We start from the raw sequence: 23,805 nt of genomic DNA, 5'->3' as shown, positions 1-23,805 counted from the left end.
TGACATAATATCTTCTGTCTCCTTTCTCCCACGGAGCTAGGCTTACGCCAGGCTCCTTGCCTCTGGCAGTCAGATGTCACCACTAGTGAAAGTTAGATTGCTTCAGTTTTCTGCCCAATAATACAGGAAAGGCCACTCTACAAAAGTCACAGAATCATGACTTTTATGGAGTCTCTGGATCTTTACCCCCAAGGTCCAATCCTCTGACAGCTGAGCCTGGCCTGGTATGGATGGAGTGGCGCTGGGCAGAGCACAGGAACATGGACTCTCAGAACCAACAGGACACCTACACACCCTATTGCCCTCATTTTACAAATGGGAACCTAAGACTGAGAGAAGAAAAGTGACTTGCCCCAGGCCACAGACAGATGGTGATGGTGCTGAGTATAACTCTGGTCTCTCACCCTAGTCCACTGGGCTCTCCACTACGTGACAATTCATGAGGTGGACAACAATGTTGCTGTGTCCCTGCAAGGTAGCGAAGCTTTCAGGGCTCATGGCTCATCTCTCCCACACTCTCCTCACCCTTACTTCCAAAACTACTGGGCTCCAAGGTATCATAGGGAAGCCAAAGACATGGCATAAGAACCAAAGTAAAGATTACCATCTCCTCACTTGACACTACCCATCTTTGCCCCTTCCTTGTTCTAATACTCATTTGAGGTTGGGTGGTCCAGGAACACATTGTTGCCTGGAACCTTCTTCTCTCCCAAGCTCAGAGATCTAGGTTTCTGCTTTCAAAACTCTTTGGACCATAAACACTGACTTAAACAGAGAAAAATGTGCATAATTAAAAACACATATTTGGCTAACTGTGAATAAAAGAGGGGTTGACATTCTGGTTTGTGAATTATCAAGGCATCTCTCTTCTGTTATCAGTTTTTCAATCAGTCTACTGCTTTTTTTTTAAAGATTTTATTTATTTATTTGACAGAGAGAGACAGCCAGCAAGAGAGGGAACACAAGCAGGGGGGAGTGGGAGAGGAAGAAGCAGGCTCCCAGCAGAGGAGCCTGATGAGGGGCTCAATCCCAGAATGCTGGGATCACGCCCTGAGCCGAAGGCAGACGCCCAACGACTGAGCCACCCAGGTGCCCCCAGTCTACTGCTTTTTAACCATCATTCTACCAAAGCATGCAAAAGAATGGGCAAGGAAAATGAGCAGTGAATTTAGTCACTTCTATGCAGCACTCATAAAGGATTATTAAAAATAATCACGAGTGTTTTAGAAAAAATAATAATCATGAGTGTTTTGAAAGAGATCTGATCATGAAGGCTTTATAATGAATTTGGTGGGAAGTTGAAAAAGTCTCAAATAAAACTAGAAAAAGAAGCATAATGGAGGGCAAACAGAGATGTTCTAGAAAGAATAACTGGTGAAGATGCTCAGTCATGCTCATGAAAAGACAAGAAGGATAAGGGCCAGGAATAATGTTGGAGGGTTTGGTTATCCATGTACCAATTCACAGCAGAAATCATAAACTGCACATTGAATTTTAATACAAAGAGGGAAATAAATGGTCTTCCAGATATGCTTCTAACAATACAAAACAAAAAAATGAACAAACTTCACAATGAAGTACTATGTAGCTATGAAAAAGACTGAGGAAGCTCTCTATTCACGGATATGAAGTGATTGCCAGGGTAAACAGTTAGTTGAAAAAAACAAATTGCAGAAGAGCATGGATAGTATGCTATTTTTTTTTTTTTGCAAGAAAGAAAGGCAAATAAGAGAACATACATATATTTGAAGTCGGTAGGCAAAGGGATAGGGGCAGGGGCATGGGATTAAAAAGATACGGGAGAGAAGGACACTTCTCTAAATACCTTTTTTCTCATTTTCCCTTTTGGAAACACATTGTTGTCTTACGAATTCAGAAAAGCGCAATTAAATCAATACGAATGGGAAGAGTGGGGACTCAAACTGAAGGCAAACCGAAACCATTGAGCCCAACTGCACTTCAGAAGAAAAACAAGCACACCAAAGGGATGGCGGCAGGAGGAGGACTGAAAACACACCCTGAACTATTGTTTGTTTCGGTAGTGGTATGGCCAAAGCACTTCTGAAACTGTTAGATACATTACAGGATTGAGCAAATGAGCCCATGTGTTGAATTGTTGGGAGCCAGGGTTCTCACTGTGGAAGTCGGAATGTACCAATATGGAATGGGGGAAGGCAAGAAAGAACCTGTGGGGATGGACTGGAATTGGAGGTACTGGTATGAACTCATGATTTCTATAGAAGTGTGTGTGTGCATCCGGACACGCACGTATGTTACGTATGTGTGTCTATTATATGTGTGCACACGTATACATACATGGGTGTATGTATGTATTTCTAGTATCCAGATCTTGTTCTCTAATAACATCCTCCCATTCAAAGGAACCAGGGTTCCTCAGGAAAATGGCTGATTTCAAGGCTGGGGGAGGATAAAGTCAATATGAGCCTAGAATCTTTTGTTCTGCTAGAAAGTAAAGAAGTGCTCAAGAAAATGATGGGAGAAGTAAAGGACCCAGGAGTCAGCTTAAACGGCCCTTACTGGCTAAATCTGGACAACCTGAGCATCAAAATAAGCAAGGGTGGTGAAGAATTATAAACCACTGAAGAAAGAGAATTCGTGAGTCCATACTGAGATGTAAATAAATAAGCAGAGGGTGGGGTTTTTGCTTACAGCTGAATGCAGAATGCCAACTGGTAAATGGGCAAGGGAATGCTCATTTGGAAAATCATCATTTTGCAATCATCAGGGTAAAGACTGGACCAGGCAAGAATTTTTGACTGATGCTAAAACAGGAGTGTGGGTGGGATGGGTTTGATGAGGAAGCAGGACCTTTTCATTGTCTCAAAGTGTCACCACATGGATTGCTTATTCGTTGCAAAAAGAAAAATAGTAACTACGTAGTGAAGAAATCCGGCAACGCCTTTGAGCAGCTGAACAAAATTAGCATCACCAACGAAGGGCAAGTGGACATCATATGCCTCCAGATGTGATATCCTAAGGAGAACGCAACATCTCCGATGCAGTATTCCAGCCATGCATGCACAGTCTGAATGTAAATCGTGAGGAAACATCAAAGGAACCCAAAATAAAGGACATTTTTAAAAAGACGTCAAAGTTGTTAAAGACAAAGACTGAGGAAGTGTTCCAGAGTAAAGGGGGCTAGGAATAATGACAAATAAATGCAATACCCAATCCTCGACTCTAAAGGGCAATATCAGGTCCTCTATGTTATAAAGGGTGTTATTGGGTCAACTGTCAAAATCGGAGTATGAATGGTGGGATCAGAAGAAGTATTGTATCAAATCTCTTCAAGTTGATAACCACACTGTGGTTATATAAAAGTTTCCTTATTCTTAGAAAACCTACACTGAAGAATTTAGTGGTCAAGGTCATGATGTATGCAATTTACTCTCAAATGGTTCAGAAAGAGAGAGAGAGATGGGGAATGCTAGCAAATGAGAAAGGAAAGGGGACAAAATATTAACAATAAATGAATCTGGGTAAAGAGTATACAGGCATTCCTTGTGCTACTCTTACAAATTTTCTGTAATTTTGAAACCATTTCTAAATTTTGAAAAGGTAAATATAGGATTCTCTGGGTATCACTGAGACTTGGCGAGATGGGGTTGATGAGTGAATTCCGGTAATGGAAGCATACACCTTGTTCCATAATATGGAAATCCATGAACCCGAGCGTAAACGTGTGGTGGAGAACATTTGCATGGAAATGAAAAGGAGAGGAAATAGAAGTTTTATCTTTGTGGCAGTGTGTTACAGGCTGCCTGGCCAGACAGAAGGTTTAGCCAGTGCTTTCATAATGCAAAACACAAAATTGAAATAGAGGAAAGATAGACAGTAATGGGGAAGACAATCAGCCAAACATCTGTTTGAATTCAGCTAACAGCATCATCGGAAACATTATTGGCTTGTGACCATTCCAAATCTTAGATGAGGTGGGGAGATAGTTACAGATGAAGGGAGAAAGCTAAAAAAAAAAAAAAAGAGAGAGAGAGAGAGAGAGAGAGAGAATGAGAGAGAGACAAAGAAAAAGAAAAAAAGCAAAAGAAGAACAAGGGGAACTACTTTTCCAGACAAAATTCTAGCCGACAAGGAAGAAATTTCTGGTTAAAGAAAATGTGGAGTTTGATAATTTTAAGATTCCTCATATAAATGGTATCACATAGTATTTGTCCTTCCGTGTCTGGTTTATTTCACTTAGCATAATGCACTCCAGGTTCATCCACGTTGTCACAAATGGCAGAATTTATATTTTATTGTATGGACATACCACATTTTCTTTATCCATTGATCTGTTGATGGACAACTTTTTGAATGCCAATTATATCCCAATAAAGTGGTTTAAGAAGAGAAAATGTGGAAAAACCTCAAAGGAAAGTAGCTCTCAGAGCCAAGGTTCAATCAACAATGGCAGAACAGTGGTAGGCCAGACCGACAGATAAGACTAGGACATTGAATCTTCATGAATATGTATTCCTAGTAAAATAGTTTCATCTCTTTTTTTAAGATTTTATTTATTTATTTATTTATTTATTTATTTATTTATTTATTTGGAGTCTGACAAGCAGACTCCCCACTGAGCACAGAGCCCAACACGGGGCTCTCTCCCAGGACCCTGAGATTATGACCTGAGCCACAATCAAGAGTCAGAGGCTCAACCTACTGAGCACCCAAGAGCACCTAAAATAGTTTCATCTTATCTGCCCATTGCCAGACAGACTTTTGCTCAGGGCTCTGCCTTTGTCCCTGTCCTATTCCACTTGACTGGAAGAAGACACAGAAGGCAGGCTGGGAAGGCAGAAACTGGCTTTCAAAGGATTTTGGCAGGCTGGAATGTGAATTCAAAGCTAACCAGACAAAATGTAATACGGATGAATTCAAGGTGTTCCATTTCAGTTTAGACAATCAAGGATTCGAAAGACCGAGGGATTTCAACTGACTACATGCTCAGTAGTCAACACTCAGTAGTCAATGTGACTACTGGAATGAAAAGGTTAGGGGCTGGGGGACATCACCTAACGTACAAGAGAAATAATCCAGCTGTCTTCTGTGGTGGTCAGACCACTTTTCGAGTACTGTGTTTGCTTTTTTGACAGTACATTTTTTAAAAAGATTTTATTTATTTATTTTAGAAAGAGAGAGAGCACAAGCAGGAGAGGCAGACGGAGAGAGAATCTCAAGCAGACTCCATGATGAGCGTGGAGCCCAATGCAGGACTCGATCCCAGGGCCCTGAGATCACAACCTGAGCCAAAACCAAGAGTTAGGGGCTTAACCAATTGCACCACCCAGGCGCCCCTTGACAGGGCATTTTATAAACCACCTTGTCACACAGGAGTGTGTTCCTAAAAAGAATACCATGATGGTAAAGGTCCTGAGACCATGTCACAAGAGGAGCAATTCAAAGAACTGAGGATGTTTAGCCTGGAAAAGAGAAAATTTAGAAGGGACGTACATGAGAGCTACCTAAAGTTATCTGAAGAACTGTCATGGGAGAGATGGGTCAGGTTTATTAGTAAGGCAAAAAGGGCAGGGCTAGGACTGGGTTTAATTCAAGAAACATTAAGCTTAAAGCCTGACAGGCTTGGGTTCAAACCTTGACTCCATCAGTTTGCAGCTCTGCGACCTTAGGCAACTCATTTCACTTGAACCTCAGCTTCTTCATCAATAAAATAGAATTAGTATCATCTATTTCATAAGGCTAAGGAAGAACTCAGGGGGACTCAGTGAGATGATGTATGTGGGAGCATTTATAAATGGCAAAGCAGAATGCACATATCAATTCTTATTGTCATTGTTATTTACTAGGAAGAAGAGTTAGGCCTTCCATAAGGACCCACTAACAATTATTTATAGCTGCATAACAACTGAATTAGTTATTTTGTTAGAAGTGAGCTGCCCATCACTGCAACTGGAAATGTTCCAGTAGAGACAGGACAATCATCCACTGGGCGTCTGGTGGAAGGGAAGATGATTAGCCTAAAGGACTTCTAAGGTTCCCTCCAATTCTAAGGCGCTACGATCCTATTGCCATTAAGAATTATCCCTTAAGTTCTTCTTTATGAAGGACTATATATCTTTGAAAATGAAGAGGACAGCCCTTAGATCTTTGTCGCTTGGACTTATGTCTCAGCTCCCAGGAGACCACTGCTCTACCCCTCTCAGGAAGGAGAAGCTCAGTTGCTGGCTAAGACTTGCCAGAGCAGGAGAGAGGGAGAGACAAGGGCAGGAAAGCATGGCAGGGAGGCCTTAGATTTTGTGACTCCAAAATCTGAAAAAAACACCTAGGAGCCCAGCTACCCAGGCCAAGTGGCTTAGTTGGAGCTGCACGAGGCAAGTGTTTTTCGAGTGTGACCCCCAATGTCCTCTCACCTCCCCAGCCCACCATGTGGCCCGGCATTGGCACCAAACAGGAAAAGGAAGCCTATTGGGAGGGTTTCGCTGGCAAAACTCCTCTCGTGTGGGCCTGCGAAGTCAGACACAGAAGCACAAGCACAAAGGTAAAAGAAAATACTAATTTGCAGTTCTGCAGACGAGGGTGGGAACCCAGGGTGCACCTTAGGGTGGGAATCCCTTCCAGTCTTGAATCCAGTTTTAATTCTGCTTTCCAGCTCTCCCTGGCACAGGGAGGGGAATTCGCAGCCAGGTCCCTCTTATCTGGCCATCGATGAGTCATGTTTCTATTCTGCCTTGTCTTGCTCTCCAATTCATCAGAAGGTGAAGCCATAACATGTGAGCTCAGTGACTGCTTTTTGAACAGCTTTCATTTTGTGGCCCACTGACACGTTTTTGTATTTGGTGTAATTCTTGGAGGAGAGGGAGAAGGAGTACAGTGACAGAGGCAGAAGGCTTATCACGATCGATCGTCGCTGGTACAAATAGGTCCGGGGAAGGAAGTAGTCATCCTGGAACATGATGTATTTTATCATGATAATGAAGTGGAAGAAGAGCCGAGGAGAGAGATGGTCACAGACACAGAATCAGCGATGGCGGTGGCATAGCTACCCAGGGATGAATTCTGAGCTGGGTTCTGACTCACGATGAGTAGAGTGACATGGATTGACCGAAGAAAGGCTACGGGTTACACAAACACATGGGAGTGGCCCCAGTGACTGCCCCAGCAAGGAAATACACAACTTGCTTGTCCACCCAGCAATGCAATCTTTGCATTGGGGGAGCTTGTGCTGTCTACGCAACACTATACTCAACAACCTAACATGTCTTACAAACACTTGCCTCGTGGCGCCCCGGCCAATCTTGAGCAGCTTACTGCTTCCTTACATTTCCTTATCTCTGGCCACAGGCCCCAACTACACCATGACTTACTGATGAAGTTAGCCTGGCCAGTGAATATGGTGTACTGAAGCTCATAGGAGCTGATGCTGAACTCATCATCCGAGATCCAGTGGACTGTAATGGTGTCATGGGAGGCAGTACAGAGTTCCTCTCGGATAGATGGTGGGTTTGGGGCTGTAAAGGAAAGGTGGAAAAGAAGGTGAGGAAGGCACACTCTCTGTTCCCAAATTTTAACAATCGTTAACTCTTGCTGCCCAACTCAACATCCTGTGGAGGGGAGGTTCTCTTCATCAATAAGAAGCGTTCAATGGAAGCCAAGGGCTGAGACCTCACGTGGTCACGTGGTTTTCTTATTGCATGACCTCCGACCTGTTTCTTTTTATTTTAAAATAAGTTTTACCATATGTTTTGGGCAGTATGGCCAAGCGCAAATTAATATGAGTTCCGTCGTCTGTGAAATAAGGGATGGTAACTACCTCACACATTTGCGGTGGATATTCATAATATAAAATTAAATCACAGTGCCTGGCACAAAGTAGTTGTTCGATAAATGACTGTTATTTTAATATGTTAACAAAAATAATGACCAACGCAAAGTTATTGTATGTGTACATTTTTCTCATGAAATAGCCAATCAATAAGCCTGAAGGTAGCCAGCATTTTTCATAGGCTGGTCGTAAACCTCATTTCCTACAATTGTCTGCAAGCCAGGTATTTTTCCCATTTTTCATCCTAATCTGCCAGTTCCTCAAATTTCCTTAAAATCATTTGAACGGTACCCATATCTATGTGGGACTTGCTTTAATATTCCATAACTGCCATCTGAGCTCTAACCCCCTCAACAACAAGCAACAATATATTACTGATAAGCTCATAAGGAGAAATCCACCAGCAACGTCTTGTTTTTTCTTGATCTTTAAGTATGATGGTATACTCGTCTGCCCCCAGAAATCTTTGACACATCATCTTTCTTTTCTGTTACATGAGCTAAAGGATATTCTATCTAAAAAGATAGCTGTATTGTCTTAAAGGTTATAAAAGCATTTTCATTGCAAATATCGTCCTTTTCTGATTACCTTAAAGTAAGAGAACACCAAAAGATAAGCATTAAAACGGGAAGGAAACCACAGTATTTTCACACCTGTTAAATAATCTAGCCCCTCCAGCAGTTTCTTTTCTCTGGAAAAATCTAAAGCAAAGTTCTCAAAGGCATCATTAAAATTGATGTCTGGAATCAGAACTTGAGAAGATGCTGTTGCCATAGCGACCCTGGAAAAGAGAAAAAGTACATCAATATACATCAAAATCGGTTTGCAACCTTTATCCAATGTTTGATTTCTGGTTCAACAAGGCGAAAACAAATGACTCATAGGGCTTGATTCATTAAGTGAAAAATATCATATCTCTGCTTTTCCAATGGAAACCATTTAAAATTTAATCATCAGGAACCAATTAAGGGTTATACCATATTTATTCACATATGTTCACCCCTCAAACACACTCCCCCATCCTGTCTTAATTTTGAGAAGTAAATACAGGATTTTTTCCCCTCTGCATCATTTTCCATCTGGCAGGCAGCATCAAAACTAGACCTCTGAAGGCTTGGTAAGAGCAGTTTGAGAGACTTTTTTTCTCCCCCTCTATTTTTTTATGCTAATCAACAAGCCAGCATGCTGGGGCTGAATTCAAGCCTTCACCTGAATACTGTGCTTTATTCGCTCTTTTATAACATTTGCATTTAATTTTATGATTATTTAATATGACTATATAATGCTATGTGAGTTTTATCTCCCCAGCTAGTTCTAAGCATCTCAAGAGCAGGGTTTATATTTTGTACCTCTCATATCTTCCACGGTCCGTAACACGGTGTTGGCCGCATGGTGAATAAACAATTGTTGAACGAATAATGGAATGACTAACAACAACACAGCTGCTAACATTTGTTGAGCACTTAGTAGGTAGAAGAGACCATGCATGCACTTTACATACATCGTTTAATCCACCTCTTGCCATAATCCTGTGTAGTAAATGTTATTTCCATTTTGTAAATGACAATGAGATTTAATGTAAACGAGAAATGACAAATAGAAAGCTTAAGTAACTTGCCTAAGGTCACACGACCAGTAAGGGTCAGGAAAAGAAAGAAATATAACTGAATCCATGTTCACTGGATTCTAAGCTCTATACCCTGAACCAATTTAGGCAGCTCTTTAAAAAAAAAAAATTAAGGTACATTTTTCTGTGCTTCAGCAATTCTTAACCATGATTACACATCAGAATTTTCTTGAATTCATGATTACACATCAGAGTGTTGACTAAAGCATACATGTTGAGGCCCTGTGACAGACCTTCTAAATCAGAGCCAGTGAAGATCCTTGAACATGCAAATGACAGAACGGAAAGATACATTAATTTGGCAACAATACGAAGGTAGAATGAAGGGAAGAGGCACTGAACGCAAGAAGAACAGAGAGGAAACTTCTCTGGTGAACTAGTTGTAAGGGGTTGAGGAGTTAAACAAAGATATATCCTCATGCATGTACACCCTGTTACACTTCTACCAACAAGAGCTCTTGGATATTTGTGAAAATAGAGATGTTTTAGGAATAAACTGGAGGCCAGGATAAACAAATGAAAGACTAACTCAGTATAATCTTCAGGTCTCACGTTAAATGGCCACTCTTCCAGGATTTGATGAGTTAAGAAGACAGCAACCCCTTTAGGTCAAGAGTTAAGGCGGAAAATTGGCTCATGAAATTTCTACTTGGCCTCCCCAATCTTCTTTCTTCCATTCATCCATCTGTGCATCCATCCATCCATCCATCCATCCATCCATCCAACCATCTATCCATCCAATACTCACTGAGCACAACTAATGTGCCAGGCACTGTGCTAGGCACACTGGAGACACACAGTTGTGGTCCTCACTCTCACAAAGTTCGCAGTTGATAGAGGAGAACGATATTAGATAGGCACCAGAAGTGCTGCTACAAAGGGACTATGACATAACAAGACCCACCTGGCAGGGACTGGGGCACTAAGGGAAATCTCCCCAGAGGAAATTCATTTTACACAATAACCTACACGATGAGTAGGAGTTAGGTAAGCAGAGACTGTGTGGATGTGTGTGTTCTCTCTTGCCTGAAGGCTGAAGAATTAGCAAAGGCATGCTGGGCCTTGTAGGCCATGTTGCAAGCTTTGCACTTTATCTGAAGAACAATATGGGCCACCGAAACACTTTGTGCAGAGGAGTGATGCACAAATTCATGTTTTAGGAAGAGTACTCTGGCTGCAGGGATGGGCTGGAAGGGGTCAAAATTGAGGGCAGAAGAGATTTTAAGGTGTCTAGAATGAGCAAAAAGGAGAGTAGTGACAGGAGCACAGACAACTAAAACAGAAAGTTAATTCACACAACATGAAAACAAATAGGCAACAAATATACTTAAAAGCCCAGGGCGCCTAGGTGGCTCAGTTGGTTAAGCATCTGCCTTTGTCTCAGGTCATGATCCTGGGGTCCTGGGATCAGGCTCCCTGCTCAGCGGGGAGTCTGCTTCTCTCTCTTTCTCTCCTTCTCCCTCTGCCTCTCCCCTGGCTTGTGCTCTCTCTCTCTCACTCGTTCACTCTCTCTCTCTCAAATAAATAAATAAAATATTTCAAAAATATATTTAAAAGCCCAACTACATGAAGAATCAAATAAATGTAAATTAAAATGAGACAGCATTTAAGATTATAAATAATGACAATTATAGGAGCTTTTTATGCCTGTATGAGATAATGCCTGCATATTTTATTAGGACTGAAATTGATAACAAATTTTGGAGATCACTTTGGCATTAAATACCAACATCGTTTAAAATGCAAATATTCTTTGATACCCCAGTTCTACTTCATAAATTTTTTACTAAGGAAATAACTGAGGTGTAAGCAAAGATACAACCATAAGGGCACTCACCATACCCTATGCAACCTAATTGTCTAAGCATGGGAACTGAGCTAAGCAATGTGTTATACACCAAAAGATGAAATACTACGAGGCCACTGGAAATCAGGTTATCCAATAATATCCAATGACAGGGACAAGTGCATGATATATTGTTAAGTTTCAAACATAGGGTATAATGAAGTATATACAGTATGACCTTCTGTTTGTGAAATATATATTAAATCTAAAGGCACCTGGGCAGCTCAATCAGTTAAGCGTCTGACTCTTGGTTTTGGCTCAGGTCATGATCTCACGGTTGTGGGATTGAGCCCCGCATCAGGCTCCATGCTCAGTGTGGAGTCTGCTTCAGATCCTTTCTCCCTTCCCCTCTGCCCCTCCCCAGTTGTGCACTCTCTCTCAAATAAATAAAAATCTTAAAAAAAATAAAAATCTAAATATTGGGATACTATACTCCCAAATGTTAACAGTGGCTGGAAGGTTAAGGATGAGTAAAAATGGCATTGGGGTAAGTGTGTGTGTGTTTCTATGTTTAATATGTTTAAGCAAAACAACATTAGTTATCTCTCAAGGACGATATAAGCGTCATTTGCAAGGGGGAAGGAACACTCTCCCAGCTGAAATTTCATTTTAACTGAAGTCTTGGTCCATAATAGATTATTACAATTATTATTGGTGGGGAAGAATTTCAGACCCTGTGAGAAACCACTGATGAAGATATTTAGGTTGGGCAGATGATTCTCGAGAAAGAAGAGACTAGCCTAAAACAGAATCATAAAAAACAACAGCATTGAAGGAATAGGTCAAAGGCGATTTGCTCCCCAAAGCAAAAGAAACTAGGCAGGTAGGGAGAAAAGCAGGACTGTTCATGGAAGCTAAGGGCAGAGAAATTTCGAGTACGACTCGAATCGTCAGTAGGCACAAATGCTACTGAGTGGCTAAGTAAGATGATAACAGGAAGATAAAACAAAGGACTGTCTATGAGATTTGGCAACAAGGTATCCATCTGGCAACCTTGGAAAGAACACTTGGAATAGTGTGGTAGTGGCAGAAGACATTTCAGAGAGTTGAAGAGTGAGCGAGGATAATTAAATACAGTGGTTTAAATTTATGTTTTATCTCTGCTCTCATGAAATACCACTGAAATGACAGTCAAAGAATAAAATGTCATAAACCCACAAAGACAAAGAGAATGGAAAAAGACATGCCAGCAAGTAAGAGATTGTCAACAAATGTTTGGAAGCTAGAAAGGGATGGATGAGCAGTAACCAACAACAGACCAGAGAAAGCTGGGTCAGGAAGCCAACATCAAGCTGATTTTGTGCTGCCGAGAGTTGAAAGTTTGTATGAAGAACAGCTAGACTCCAGATCCACTCGACCAGAGACGACTCCTCCCTCGTCCTGGCAGGAGATGTGAGGTTCACTTTCCACAGAGCTTTGACGCTGTACCAAAAGCGGTCTTAAAACCCTCAGCCACCTTTCCTTGCTTGGCTCCCAGAATGGTGGCAGCCAGGCTTATACCCCACCTCCCCCGCCAGAAGCAGGAGAGAGGTGAATTCCTTCCAGGGGAAACTGACTGACGAGAAAACACCTACAGAACTGACACTTGGGTCCCCTCAATAAAAATCCGGCATTTCACCTTATTATCCTATAGTGACATTCACCACGCAGGAAACTGTCCCCGTCCCCTCAGATCTTCCAGTCACCTTCTAGTGCTTAAATTCAAACAGGCAGCCAAAAGCTTACCAGACATTTAGGGAAAGACAGAAACTAAAACAAACAGAGAAAAGGAACTTGGAGGAGACCAAAACAATAAAGAGTTTAGAAGAAGCTTTTTAAATGATCGTCCGTATCTTCAAGAAGAGAAACAGAGTTTGCATCCACAAAGCAAGGACAGAATGCTTTAAAAAAATAGAAGCAAAGATCAAGAAAGAGCTCTTATAAATAAAAATAAGAATGCTGAAATTAAAATTTTAATAGACAGACTGATGAAAAATTAAGGAAACATCTCAGATGATAGAACAAGAAGACAGTATCATGAAAACTAGGAAATGAAAGATTTTAAACATCAGAGATAATCTAGAATGTCCAACCTCTGACTAATTAGAGTCCCAGAAAGAGAGAAGAGAGAAAATAAATGAGAGGAAATTATTAGTGAATAATATAAGAGAACGTCCCAGAATGAAAAGTCACTAGGCTCCAGATTGGAAAGACCTACTTAATGCCCAACAAAAATGAATGATAAAAGACCCACACCAAGTCATATCTCGGAGGATTTCAGAAAAACTGGATTAAAGATAAGACCTTAAAAGCTCCAAATTTTAAAATATAGGTTACATTTAAAAGATCAGGAATCAAAATAGCAGTGGGTTTCTCAGCCTAACACTGGAATTTAGGAGACAATAGAGCCATGCCTTCAAAATTATAAGGGAAATTTATTTCCAACTTATCAAATGTGAAAATAAACTTCAAATATTTTTTTAAACAAAAGGTTCTCAAAAATTTACTTCCCATGTACTCTTTCTTAGAAGACTATGGGAAAAAATTGTTCCAGCAAAATTAAGAGAGTAAAATGGTACATGAAGGGGAAATCAGGCAGAGCCTGAGGAAGCCTCTAATTGAGAACACTGAGAGTCTGGGAGACTAAGTTGGCCGGAGTTCACAGGGCGGAGTACCAGAGAGGAGACGGCTGCACAGACAGATTTCTGGAGACCTTCGGAAGGTTCCCCTCCAAGTATTCAACAAAATACGCATCAACACATGCATGTGAGGAAACTGCCCAAGGCCAAAGAAAGAGCCCCCTAAAGAGATGAGAGGGAGGGGCACCTGGGTGGCTCAGCTGGTTAAGCATCTGCCTTCAGCTCACATTATGATCCCGGGGTCCTGGGATCGAGCCCTGCATCGGGCTCCCTGTTCAGCAGGGAGTCTGCTTCTCCCTCTCCCTCTGCCCCCCCCCCCATGCTCTCGCTCTCTCTCAAATGAATAAATTTTTTTTAAAAACTTTTTTTAAAGGATGAGAGGGAACAATCCCTGGTGCTCCCAAAGGGCCAGGAATAGCGTCTATTCCCAAGAGCCAGACTGGAAAATCTCATGATGCATGGAGCACTCAGGAGAGTACTCAGAAACGTCTTGCCTCACTAGTGTGGAACAATGTGCCTTAAACTAAACACTGCTCTGATTCCACCCAACAAACCTTAAAAACAAGACCCAAAAGGATCAAGCTATTTTCAAGTAACTTAACTGTGTCCTAGAACAAACCTTAAGAATATTTATAGAAATACAAAAATATACAGCACCCAATAAGTTAAATTTCATTATGTCTGACATCCAAAAAAAAAAAAAGATCAGATATGCAAAGAAGGAAGAAAATACGACCCATAATGAGGAGAAAAAGCAATCAATTGAAACTGACCCAGAACTGACACGGATGTTAGAATTAGACATTATGACAGTTATGATAACTGCATTCCATGCTCTGTCCACATTTTGATTTTAAGTTTCTTTTAAAAAGAAAAAGTTGACATATAATGTTACATTAGTTTGAGGTATACAACACAGTGATTCGACAAGTCTATATGTTATGCTGTGCTCACCAGGCCCAGGTCATGATCCTGGGGTTCTGCGATCGATCCCCAAGTCCGGCTGCCTGTTCGGCCGGGAGCCTGCTTCTCCCTCTCCTCCCTGTTCATGCTCTCTCTTGTGATCTCTGTCTCTCTCACTCTCAAATAAATAAATAAATAAATAAATAAATAAATAAATAAGTCTTTAAAAAAAAAAGAATACTTGGGGGGGGCGCCTGGGTCGCTCTGTCGGTTAAGCGTCCAACTCTTGGTTTCGGCTCAGGTCAGGATCTCAGGGTCGTGAGATTAAGCCCCGCATCAAGCTCCACACTCAGTGAGGAGTCAGCTTGAGATTCTCTCCCTCCCTCTGCCCCTCCCCCTGCTTGCTCTTTCTCTCTCTCTCTAATAAAGGAATAAAATCTTTTACAAAATATTTGAGGAAATGATGGCTGAAAAATCTCCAGGTTTGCAGAAGTCAATTGTTAATGTCTAAAATTGGGGGGAAAACAGCAATATAAGATGTTATTTAGAAATGTAAAGGTCATGCCAAAAGAAATACCTAACAGAGTTGAAACTGCTTGGTTTTGTTGGAAAAGTATAAACTATGGCATTAGACTCCCTAGGTTTGAATCCTGCCTCTGTCCCTTGCTAGTTGGGTGATCTTAGGCAAGTCACACAACCTCTCTGAGCCTCATTCTTTCACTTGTAAAATGGGGTTAATGATAGTATCTATCTCATGAGATTTGTGAGGATTAAATGAGTTAATACTTACAAGGGCTTAGAATAATGCTCAACACAGAGCAAATGCTCGATATTATTCTTATTGGAGAACAGAAATCAGCAGTGAGGAGAAGATTGCTATTTCTTGCAATATGACTACTAGTAATATTTGACTTTTTAACTATGCACAAGTATTACTTTAATATAAATGACTTTTAATGTTGAAGAAGAGTAAGTCAGAGGTGAGGAAATGGCACTGTCTTTGTAGAAGTCTGCTATGCGGGAAGGAGAGGGAGAGGGCAATAGCTAGAGGGGGTATGAGGGAGAAGAAAGTTGTGGGTATTATATTTTTTAGATAGGAGAGACATAAGTGGGTTTAAAAGTGGATGTGAAGTTAACTAGAGAAAGGGAGACACTGAAGCTATGGGGGAAAAGGAGGCATGTGGCCAAAGCACAAATGAAGGGACATCTCTTCTATTATAATCAGAAGGGAGGGGTGCCTGGGTGGCTCAGTCGGGTAAGCATTGGACTCTTGATCTCAACTCAGGTCTTGATCTCAGGCTTGTGAGTTCAGGCCTACCTTGGGCTCCACACTGGGCACGGAGCCTACTTAAAAGAAAAGGAGGGGGGAGGCAGAAGTCATGGATGTAGACATGCCCAGCAGTTTGGTTAGAGAAGCTGAGAACTTTGTCCTTTCATACCTACCACTCTCTCTCTAAAACAGGGCATGAAATCATTTGCTGAGCATGAGCAGGAAGGTGACAGGGTTGGAATTTTTGAGTTAAACACAGAAAATCTGAAATAGCCATTAGGGAGACAAAGCAAACAGAAAGCTGACCAAAGCGACACAGAGGATTTCGGGGCCCCGGTGAGATTAGGAGCCATAAACGTGTAGTGTGGTAGTACCAACGTCTTTGGTTACGTGGTTTTCTCCAGCAGATACAGACATGGAAAAGGTGGAAAGAGAGGCCCCTGGGTGGCTCAGTCGGTGAAGCGGCTGCCTTCAGCTCAGGTCATGATTCCAGGGTACTGGGATCGAGTCCCACATCGGGCTCCCTGCTCAGCAGGAACTCTGCTTCACCCTCTCCTCCCTGCTCGTGCTCTCTCTCACTATCTTTATCTCTCTCAAATAAATAAATAAAATCTTTAAAAAAAAAAAAAGAAAAGGTGGGAAGAGCTGGGCTGATTCAGGGTTGGGTGGTTCAATCAGGTTGGTGTGATAAAAAGACAGTGGGGGCCAGGGAAGTGGGTATATTGCAACGACAGTGAGCAGCTGAAGTGAGAAAGCACAGACCCACAACAGGCCAAAGAAAGAAGTGAAGACAGTAGACAGCTGGTTAAGTAGGGGTCGGGTCTTAGGGGTCCCGATGAAGCTGAAGAACAGATGCTTTGGAGGAAATACAATCAACTGTAAGTACGGAGGTTGTAGCTAGAACGTGGGGTGTTTGAATTTATGATTTAAGCGTAATTCTGAGGGATGGTGAGGTTCAGCTTAGGAGCCACAGAAGTGGGTGGATGTGGAGCAGAGGTCAGGGTCACGGGAGGAGGGCATGGCCAAGAGCCAGGAGAATGGATGGCTAGCGTATTAGATGAGGTCAGCCATGTGGAGGCTGCCGGTGTCACCCGGAATGATGGCAGAAGCAACAGGAAGGAATACTGTGAACGCAGAGCCAAAGCCTTCAGTAAATGAGAGCAAGATAGAAGGAGGTCAGATTTGCCTAATGAGTCACTGTAGCTCCTTGAAGCCTCAGTGACTCTACCGAGCAATGTTCCACTTTAGACTTCAGATTCTTTGCACATGGTGTGTAGATGGCCTTCGAAGGATCCATGAGTCCTCTGGAATCGTATGCAAAATTCTACCTGTATACATCTAATATGCATTCTCCTCCCCCCCCCAGAAAGAGGGCTCAGGACTTTCATCACATTTTCAAAGGGGTGACTGATTAAATAAAAGCCTAAGAATTACTGCTCTATCCATCATGTGAGAGATAACTAAATGAAAGCAATAAAAATTGCACAAAGACTTAGGGAGGGCACACACCTAGCTCTGTGGCCAAAGATCTCTCTGCCCCTAACACCAACATAGAAAGCTCCAGCACATTGGGACTCCTGGGTGGCTCAGTCAGTTGGGCGTCTGCCTTCGGCTTGGGTCATGATCCCTGGGTCCCGGGATCGAGTCCTGCATCTGGCTCCTTTCTCCCTCTGCCCCTCTCCCTGCTTGTGCTCTCTCTCTCTTTCCCCCTCTCTCTCTGACAAATAAATAGATAAAATCTTTAAAAAAAAAAAAAAAGGAAAGAAAAAGGAAAAGAAAACTCCAGCACTGAGTGGGTAGCGGAGAGCTAGGGCAGAGCCAGGGTACGTGGTTGGGTGGGCACTGAAAGAAGTGGTAAAGCTACGGAGAGAGAAGGGTGCCAGAAATCCACAGGGCAATGTACCACTGAGGCTTTAGTAAAACTATCTGGTAAGATCTTCAGGTGGCAGCTGCTATGTGCATGCCGAACAGAACTGAGTGACTTCCAACTGCACCCATTTCCTAAGAGCAGGCCTGGAGAAAAGCATAGAAGGAGCTCACCTCTCGGCAATATTTTTTGCAGACTGGAGAAACCGGGCCTGGTCATTTTCTTTCAGAATATGTTCAGCCTGGTTGATGAGGACTGTTGACCGCTCAAGACACTGGCGGCAATTAGCAACCTGCTGTGCCAACTTTCTCAGTTTCATAACCTTAAAGGAATGAGCAGAAGAAAAATGAGCTTCAACATCCAGGGCTTAATTAAAAACAATAAAGCAACACGAAGGAGATCTGCTGTGGTGATTCTAAAAATAAGGCCTATTAATATCCTATGGTCCCTGTACTAACCACTCACCTTCTCACCCTACCGTCTATGTCTTGCCAGCCCCTCCTCCCACCTACCGCCCACTTACTTACGCTACAACACACCCAGGCATATACTCTCGGTCATCTACCTCCTCTTTTTTATTAATACCATTAATTTTTCTGATTACAACAACAGTGCATGCTCACTGTACAGTATTTAGAAAATTTTTTTTAAAAAGTATAAAAGGAAACCCTGCCACCCAGGGATCACCATTGATACATTTTATGGTCGATAGATTTTCACAATCGTGTTTAATAAAAAGTACCTCCTTGTTCTTTATGAGGATCTACGTTCCAATGTATATATTTCTCTACGTACCCTTACGCACACCTGTGCATTCACAGATCTATGTTCTCAGAAATTTCCACTTCTGCCTTAGCTGGAGCCACCCGGCATGGCACAAAGTATGAATCATCACTCCAGACTCCCCTAACTCCTCACACTGTATACCCAGCATGGCCTTATAATCACTACACTGAGCGGCAGACCAATAAACCTGCAACCGTACAGATGCATGGAGGCTCCCACCTGACCTTGACCATGCTTCTTCAGTTCGCAGGCTAAAAACCTGGAAGTCTTCTCTTTCCCCTTCAACTTTTACAGCTGATCAGTCGATGACTCTCATCATTTCCCTTCTAGTAATGCCTGTTCTGTCCTTCCCTTCCATTTGTGCTGGCATTTCCCTGGTTTAGGTCTTTATCAACTCATATCGAGAATCATTTCATAAGCCTCTTAGATGGCTTCCCTGACTTCAGTATCATCAGATCTACCCTGCACACCTCTGCCACATCGATCAGTCTCTCCCTTCCTAAGAAACTACAATGGTTTCCCAGTGCCTTTTTGATGAAGCCCAAAGCCCTTATAATAGCATGCATGGTCCTTCCATAATTCTGGCCCACATTTCTACCATTCCTTTCTTTTCTTTTTGGCTTGACTTATAACATGCATACAGTGAAGCACCCACCTCTGAAGTGGACAACTCAATGACTTTTGTTTTGTTTTGCATATACATACACCCATGTAACCATCAATTAGGTCAAGGTATAGAGCATTTCCTATACGCCAGAACTCTCCTCATTTTTACTGGGTTTCTAGCTCTAGGCCAAACATGGCTTCTCCTTTGCCTCCCTCCCTCCAACCCAGTTTCTTCTTACTTTCAGGATCCAAGTTCAAACCGGCATCATCAGGTTGAAACTTTGACATTTGTAAAGTCAGCTCTGGCTCGGCCTCGCCGAAGCCCCGTGCTTTACCTTTGTCTCTTTGATCTTGACGGCGATCATTTGCCTCCTCTGCCGGATGATCTCTACCAGCTCGTCACATTCTTCCGTAAGTTTTGCCTCATGCATAGCAGTATTCACCTGCCGAGAAAGTCCAGAATATTACACAGTGGTTGCTGCCTTTGTCCCCTGCTGGCTCTCAAAGGTTCGCATTGACAGCTAAGCATGCAGAACTTCTTCCATACCTCCCTCATAAGATCCGCTCCTAGAAGAAGGGTAGAGATGAGGATATTAATGATGCAAGGGCATTGAAGCGCCACAGATAGGAAGCTCTCCGGCCTCTGGTAGATCATGATGGCTAATGGAAGGCTGGGCAGAAGGACAGAGGAGATGGGGGCACGTTACTCCCACTGCATAATTCCCTTTACTCCAGCACCTTTCCTCCTGCTGTTCTTTTCAAAAGAGGGTAAGGAGAATTAAGTATGTCAGGAAAAGAGGATCCCTCTCCACAGGCACAACAATATTAAGATAACATTACAACAATCTATTTCTACCATCCTAAAAAAAATTTTTTTTGGTTTTTCTTGTTCCCTTCTAATCCTAAAACACATGAATGCACAGCTATGACTTCACAGTAAATATATGCATGTGTAGATATATTTTCATAGTGTTGTCATGATGTCTCAGTAGATATTTCTCACCTTCAGCTGTCCAGTATCTGAATACCTTTCCTATTTTGAAATACCGGCTACAACAAAATATCTCTACTGCCAAGTCAGACTGGGGAGGGGTGAAAAAAAGAGCCACCATTTTTTATTGTCTTCCCATATACTGATTTCTCCTTCTTCCCATCTCTACTACTCTTGACATTAGATGGGCAGAAGCTCCCAGAAGGGCTAAAATGAGAGCAGGGATCTTTGGGAGGAAGCTCCCAGAAGGGCTAAAATGAGAGCAGGGATCTTTGGGTGGCCTAACTGTAAAGGCAAAGGAAGGGAGATGAACTGACATCTCTTAAGCACTTAGGGTTCCAGATGCTTTATAGATAAATTCTCTCGTGTAATTATCGTAAGCACTTCATAATAGAGGAGCCATTTTTTGTTCCCATTTCACAGATGGAGAAACTGAAGCTCGCACAATTTTAGTGACTTGCTCAAGATCACACAGCTATGAGGTGGTAAAACCAGAATTCAAACCGAGTTCTTTCAAGTGAAAGTCCTGGCTGGCTGGCTGCGTGGGCAGAGAAGGTTCAGTTTCATTTGAGCAGCACGCAGAGCAGCCACACAGGGAAGTACAATCATTTCAAGAGTCTATTCAAGGAGCACTCGAGCAGAGCTCTAGAAAGCTGAGGAACAGACAATGCCTTACTTGAGAGCATCTGAACTCCAGGGGCAAGCTATGCTTCATTAGCAAGGTAGGGCTGCATTCAATTGCTAGCCCCCTTCAGAAGATTCCTTTACACACTCCGAGCCCAGCAAAATACCTGTCACTGGACCCTGCCGTCTGTTCGCTCATCCTCTAAGGTCCCTGCTGGCCAATTTTCTGTTTCTTACTTAACTGAAATAAAATACGCTTGCAGTATCGCTGCCTGATTTTGTTTTATTTCCACTTGCCGGAGGGAACACCATAATGAGAGCTCCCATTTATTATGAATCAACAGTCCCACTCTGGCTATTCGAATTTTTTTCCCTCAGGCTCCTCACCCTTTCCCTAAATTGGATCTACATTTCCAAGCCAGAGAACCACACCCTCTCGAGAAACCCCCACTCGTGTGAGAAGAGGAGATTCATCTAGTGCTCCCTGGATGTGTGCTTAGAGTATCTGGAGACTTAGTTCCCATAATTACCTTTTGAAGCTGCTGAGAGTGTAGTACCCAATGGTGCAGTGCTCCGCTTCTTGCCATTTAGCCCTTGGGCTAACCCTTACATAACACTCACTATATGCCAGGCACGACTCTAAGCAGTTCACATATACTAGCTCTCTCAATTATCAAAGCAATCCTATGAGGCAGGTACCATCAGCCCCATTTTACAGATGGGAAAACTGAGGACAGAGAGACTAAGTGACTCACTCAAGGTCACACACCTGGTAAGTGGCAGAGATGGGATTTGGACCCAGGGAGTCTGACACTATAGTCCACACCTATAACCATCACACTAGACTGACTCCCCAGGCTAGTGTAATAAAATTCCTGCCCAGTTTCTGACACCCATCACTTCTTTTGCTCCATCCATCTTTATTCTGTCATCCCATTCTCTTTAGTCATTTCAGATCACTAGAATGCCCTACACTTCTGTGCCCTGTGCCTTCGCGCGAGACTTCTTCACTTGGAAAGCCATTTCCTTATTTGTTTATTGAACAAACTTCTACTTTTTCTTTCCAGGCCTTGCTCAAAACTAGTCAGTTCTGTAACTTTTTCTCACCTGCTTGGAGGCAATTCATCCCCTTTTTATATCCCCATAGCACTTTATATATAATTCAGTTATACCATTTACTACCTTATACCAGAGGAATTTATTAGTCTGCTTTCCCCACTCAAACATGAGTTCTGGAGGCTTGTGTCTTCTTTGACCGTCTCTCCAACATTGCGACTGGCATACGGTAGATGTTCAGTAAATATTTGTTGCGTTGAATTGAATGGGGGTAGGGAGTATCTCACTGCTTGCTAGACATGTCCACTCAGTTACTCAGGTTACCCTAAATTCAGTGTCTAAAAACAAACTCATTGGGCACCTGGGTGGCTCAGTCAGTTAAGTGCCTGCCTTTGGCTCAGGTCATGATCGCAGGGTCCTGGAATCGAGCCCCACATTGGGCTCCTTGTTCTGTGGGGATCCTGATTCTCCCTCTGCCTGCTGCTCCCCCTGCCTGTATTCGCTCTCTCTCTCCCTCCCTCTCTCTGTCTGATAAATAAACAAAAATCTTTTTAAAAATTTTTTTAAAAACATCATCTTCCCTCTAAATCTGGATTCCACCTCTGATTTCTTTTTTCCTTTTTTTTTTCCTAATGCTTCTATCATTATTAAAGTTACTCAGGTTCAGTTACTTCTGATTTTTACCTCTCCCTCATCCCCCACATAAATTCACAGCAGTCCCAAAGTCCTGCCCCTGCTTTTCTTTTCAAACTCACTAAAATTCTTCTGGCAAGACGAGGCTCTGAGCCCAGGAATCAGTAAGTTGAAGTCCTTATCACCCTTTTGGACTGTGACTGTAAAAGCCTTATTAATTCATTCCCCCCCCCTCCAGAATCTTTCCTTTGCCACTCACCCTCATAATCCATCTTGCACATACCCTGAAATCAGGAAAAATCATCCCCATCTTCATCATCAAACACGTATTAAGCATCTTTTGCGTGTAATGCATTATGCTCAGGCCCTGCTCTCAATAAATCTGCAATCCGAATGGGGAAAAGCCATATGCATATAAAATAAACAAGTCAAGGCAGCATACCAATGAGTGACATAGAATATCATCTACAGAAACTGAAGGCAATGATCGCTCCCAGTGGGGAAGTGGAGAAAAGATGCTTCAATGAAGTGGGACTTGAGCCTTAAAGATGGACAGGACTTAGATTTTAAAGGTAAAAGGGAGGGAAATTTTGAACCAAGCTCACGAAATTGAGCCTTACTCATTAAGCAATATAGCATCTTTGAAAAATATTTTTTGGAGGGTAAGACGGTGAGAGAAGGAGTTTTTTTAATATATATATTTTTAATTTGAATACAGCTGACACACAATGTTACATTAGTTCGAGATGTACAACATAGTGGTTCAACAATTCTATGCTGTGCTCACCACAAGTGTATTGATCATCCGTCACCATTTGATGCTGTTACAATACCATCAACTATATTCCCTACCCTGTAGCCTTCATTCCCTGCGACTTACCCATTCCATACATGGAAGCCCGTACCTTCCCCCATTTTGCCCTCCCCTTCATCCCCTCCTCTAGCAACCATCAAGTTAACTTTTTTTTTAAAGAGATGAACTGAGATTGATTTGATTGGGGGTAATGGTAAGCTTGGGGGGGTGATTTTGGAAACTATTGTGATGTCAACAGGGCCTAGCCAAAGAGAGTAACAGGAATCCAAAGGAAAGGTCAAATACAAGATGCACTCCCTGGCTTGAAAATCTTCATTTAGACAGCAAGCTCCTTGAGGAAAGTTTTTATGTCACTTTGTTTCT

At 42.3% G+C, this 23,805-nt stretch overlaps 1 protein-coding gene across 4 annotated transcripts in view; it reads right to left on the bottom strand.

Moving 5' to 3' along the window:
* Nucleotides 1–23,805, bottom strand: part of MID2 (midline 2) — a 93,283-nt gene that overhangs the window by 7,331 nt on the left and 62,147 nt on the right. For 2 of the 4 annotated variants that reach the window (XM_026478806.4, XM_026478803.4), the window contains exons 4-7: nucleotides 19,660–19,767; nucleotides 18,106–18,254; nucleotides 8,455–8,582; nucleotides 7,254–7,487 (exon numbers count right to left, since the gene is read on the bottom strand). In XM_026478806.4, coding sequence (XP_026334591.1) covers nucleotides 7,254–7,487; nucleotides 8,455–8,582; nucleotides 18,106–18,254; nucleotides 19,660–19,767 — 619 coding nt within the window. The remainder of the gene's footprint in view (nucleotides 1–7,253; nucleotides 7,488–8,454; nucleotides 8,583–18,105; nucleotides 18,255–19,659; nucleotides 19,768–23,805) is intronic. The other 2 variants (XM_048213507.2, XM_026478805.4) reach the window with 1 other exon arrangement.

The sequence above is a fragment of the Ursus arctos genome, chromosome X (genome assembly GCF_023065955.2).
Source record: "Ursus arctos isolate Adak ecotype North America chromosome X, UrsArc2.0, whole genome shotgun sequence".
In the NCBI taxonomy this organism is placed as follows: Eukaryota; Metazoa; Chordata; class Mammalia; order Carnivora; family Ursidae; genus Ursus; species Ursus arctos.
The sequence above is the reverse complement of the archived record's forward strand: the minus strand, read 5'-3'. Positions and strand labels throughout refer to the sequence as shown.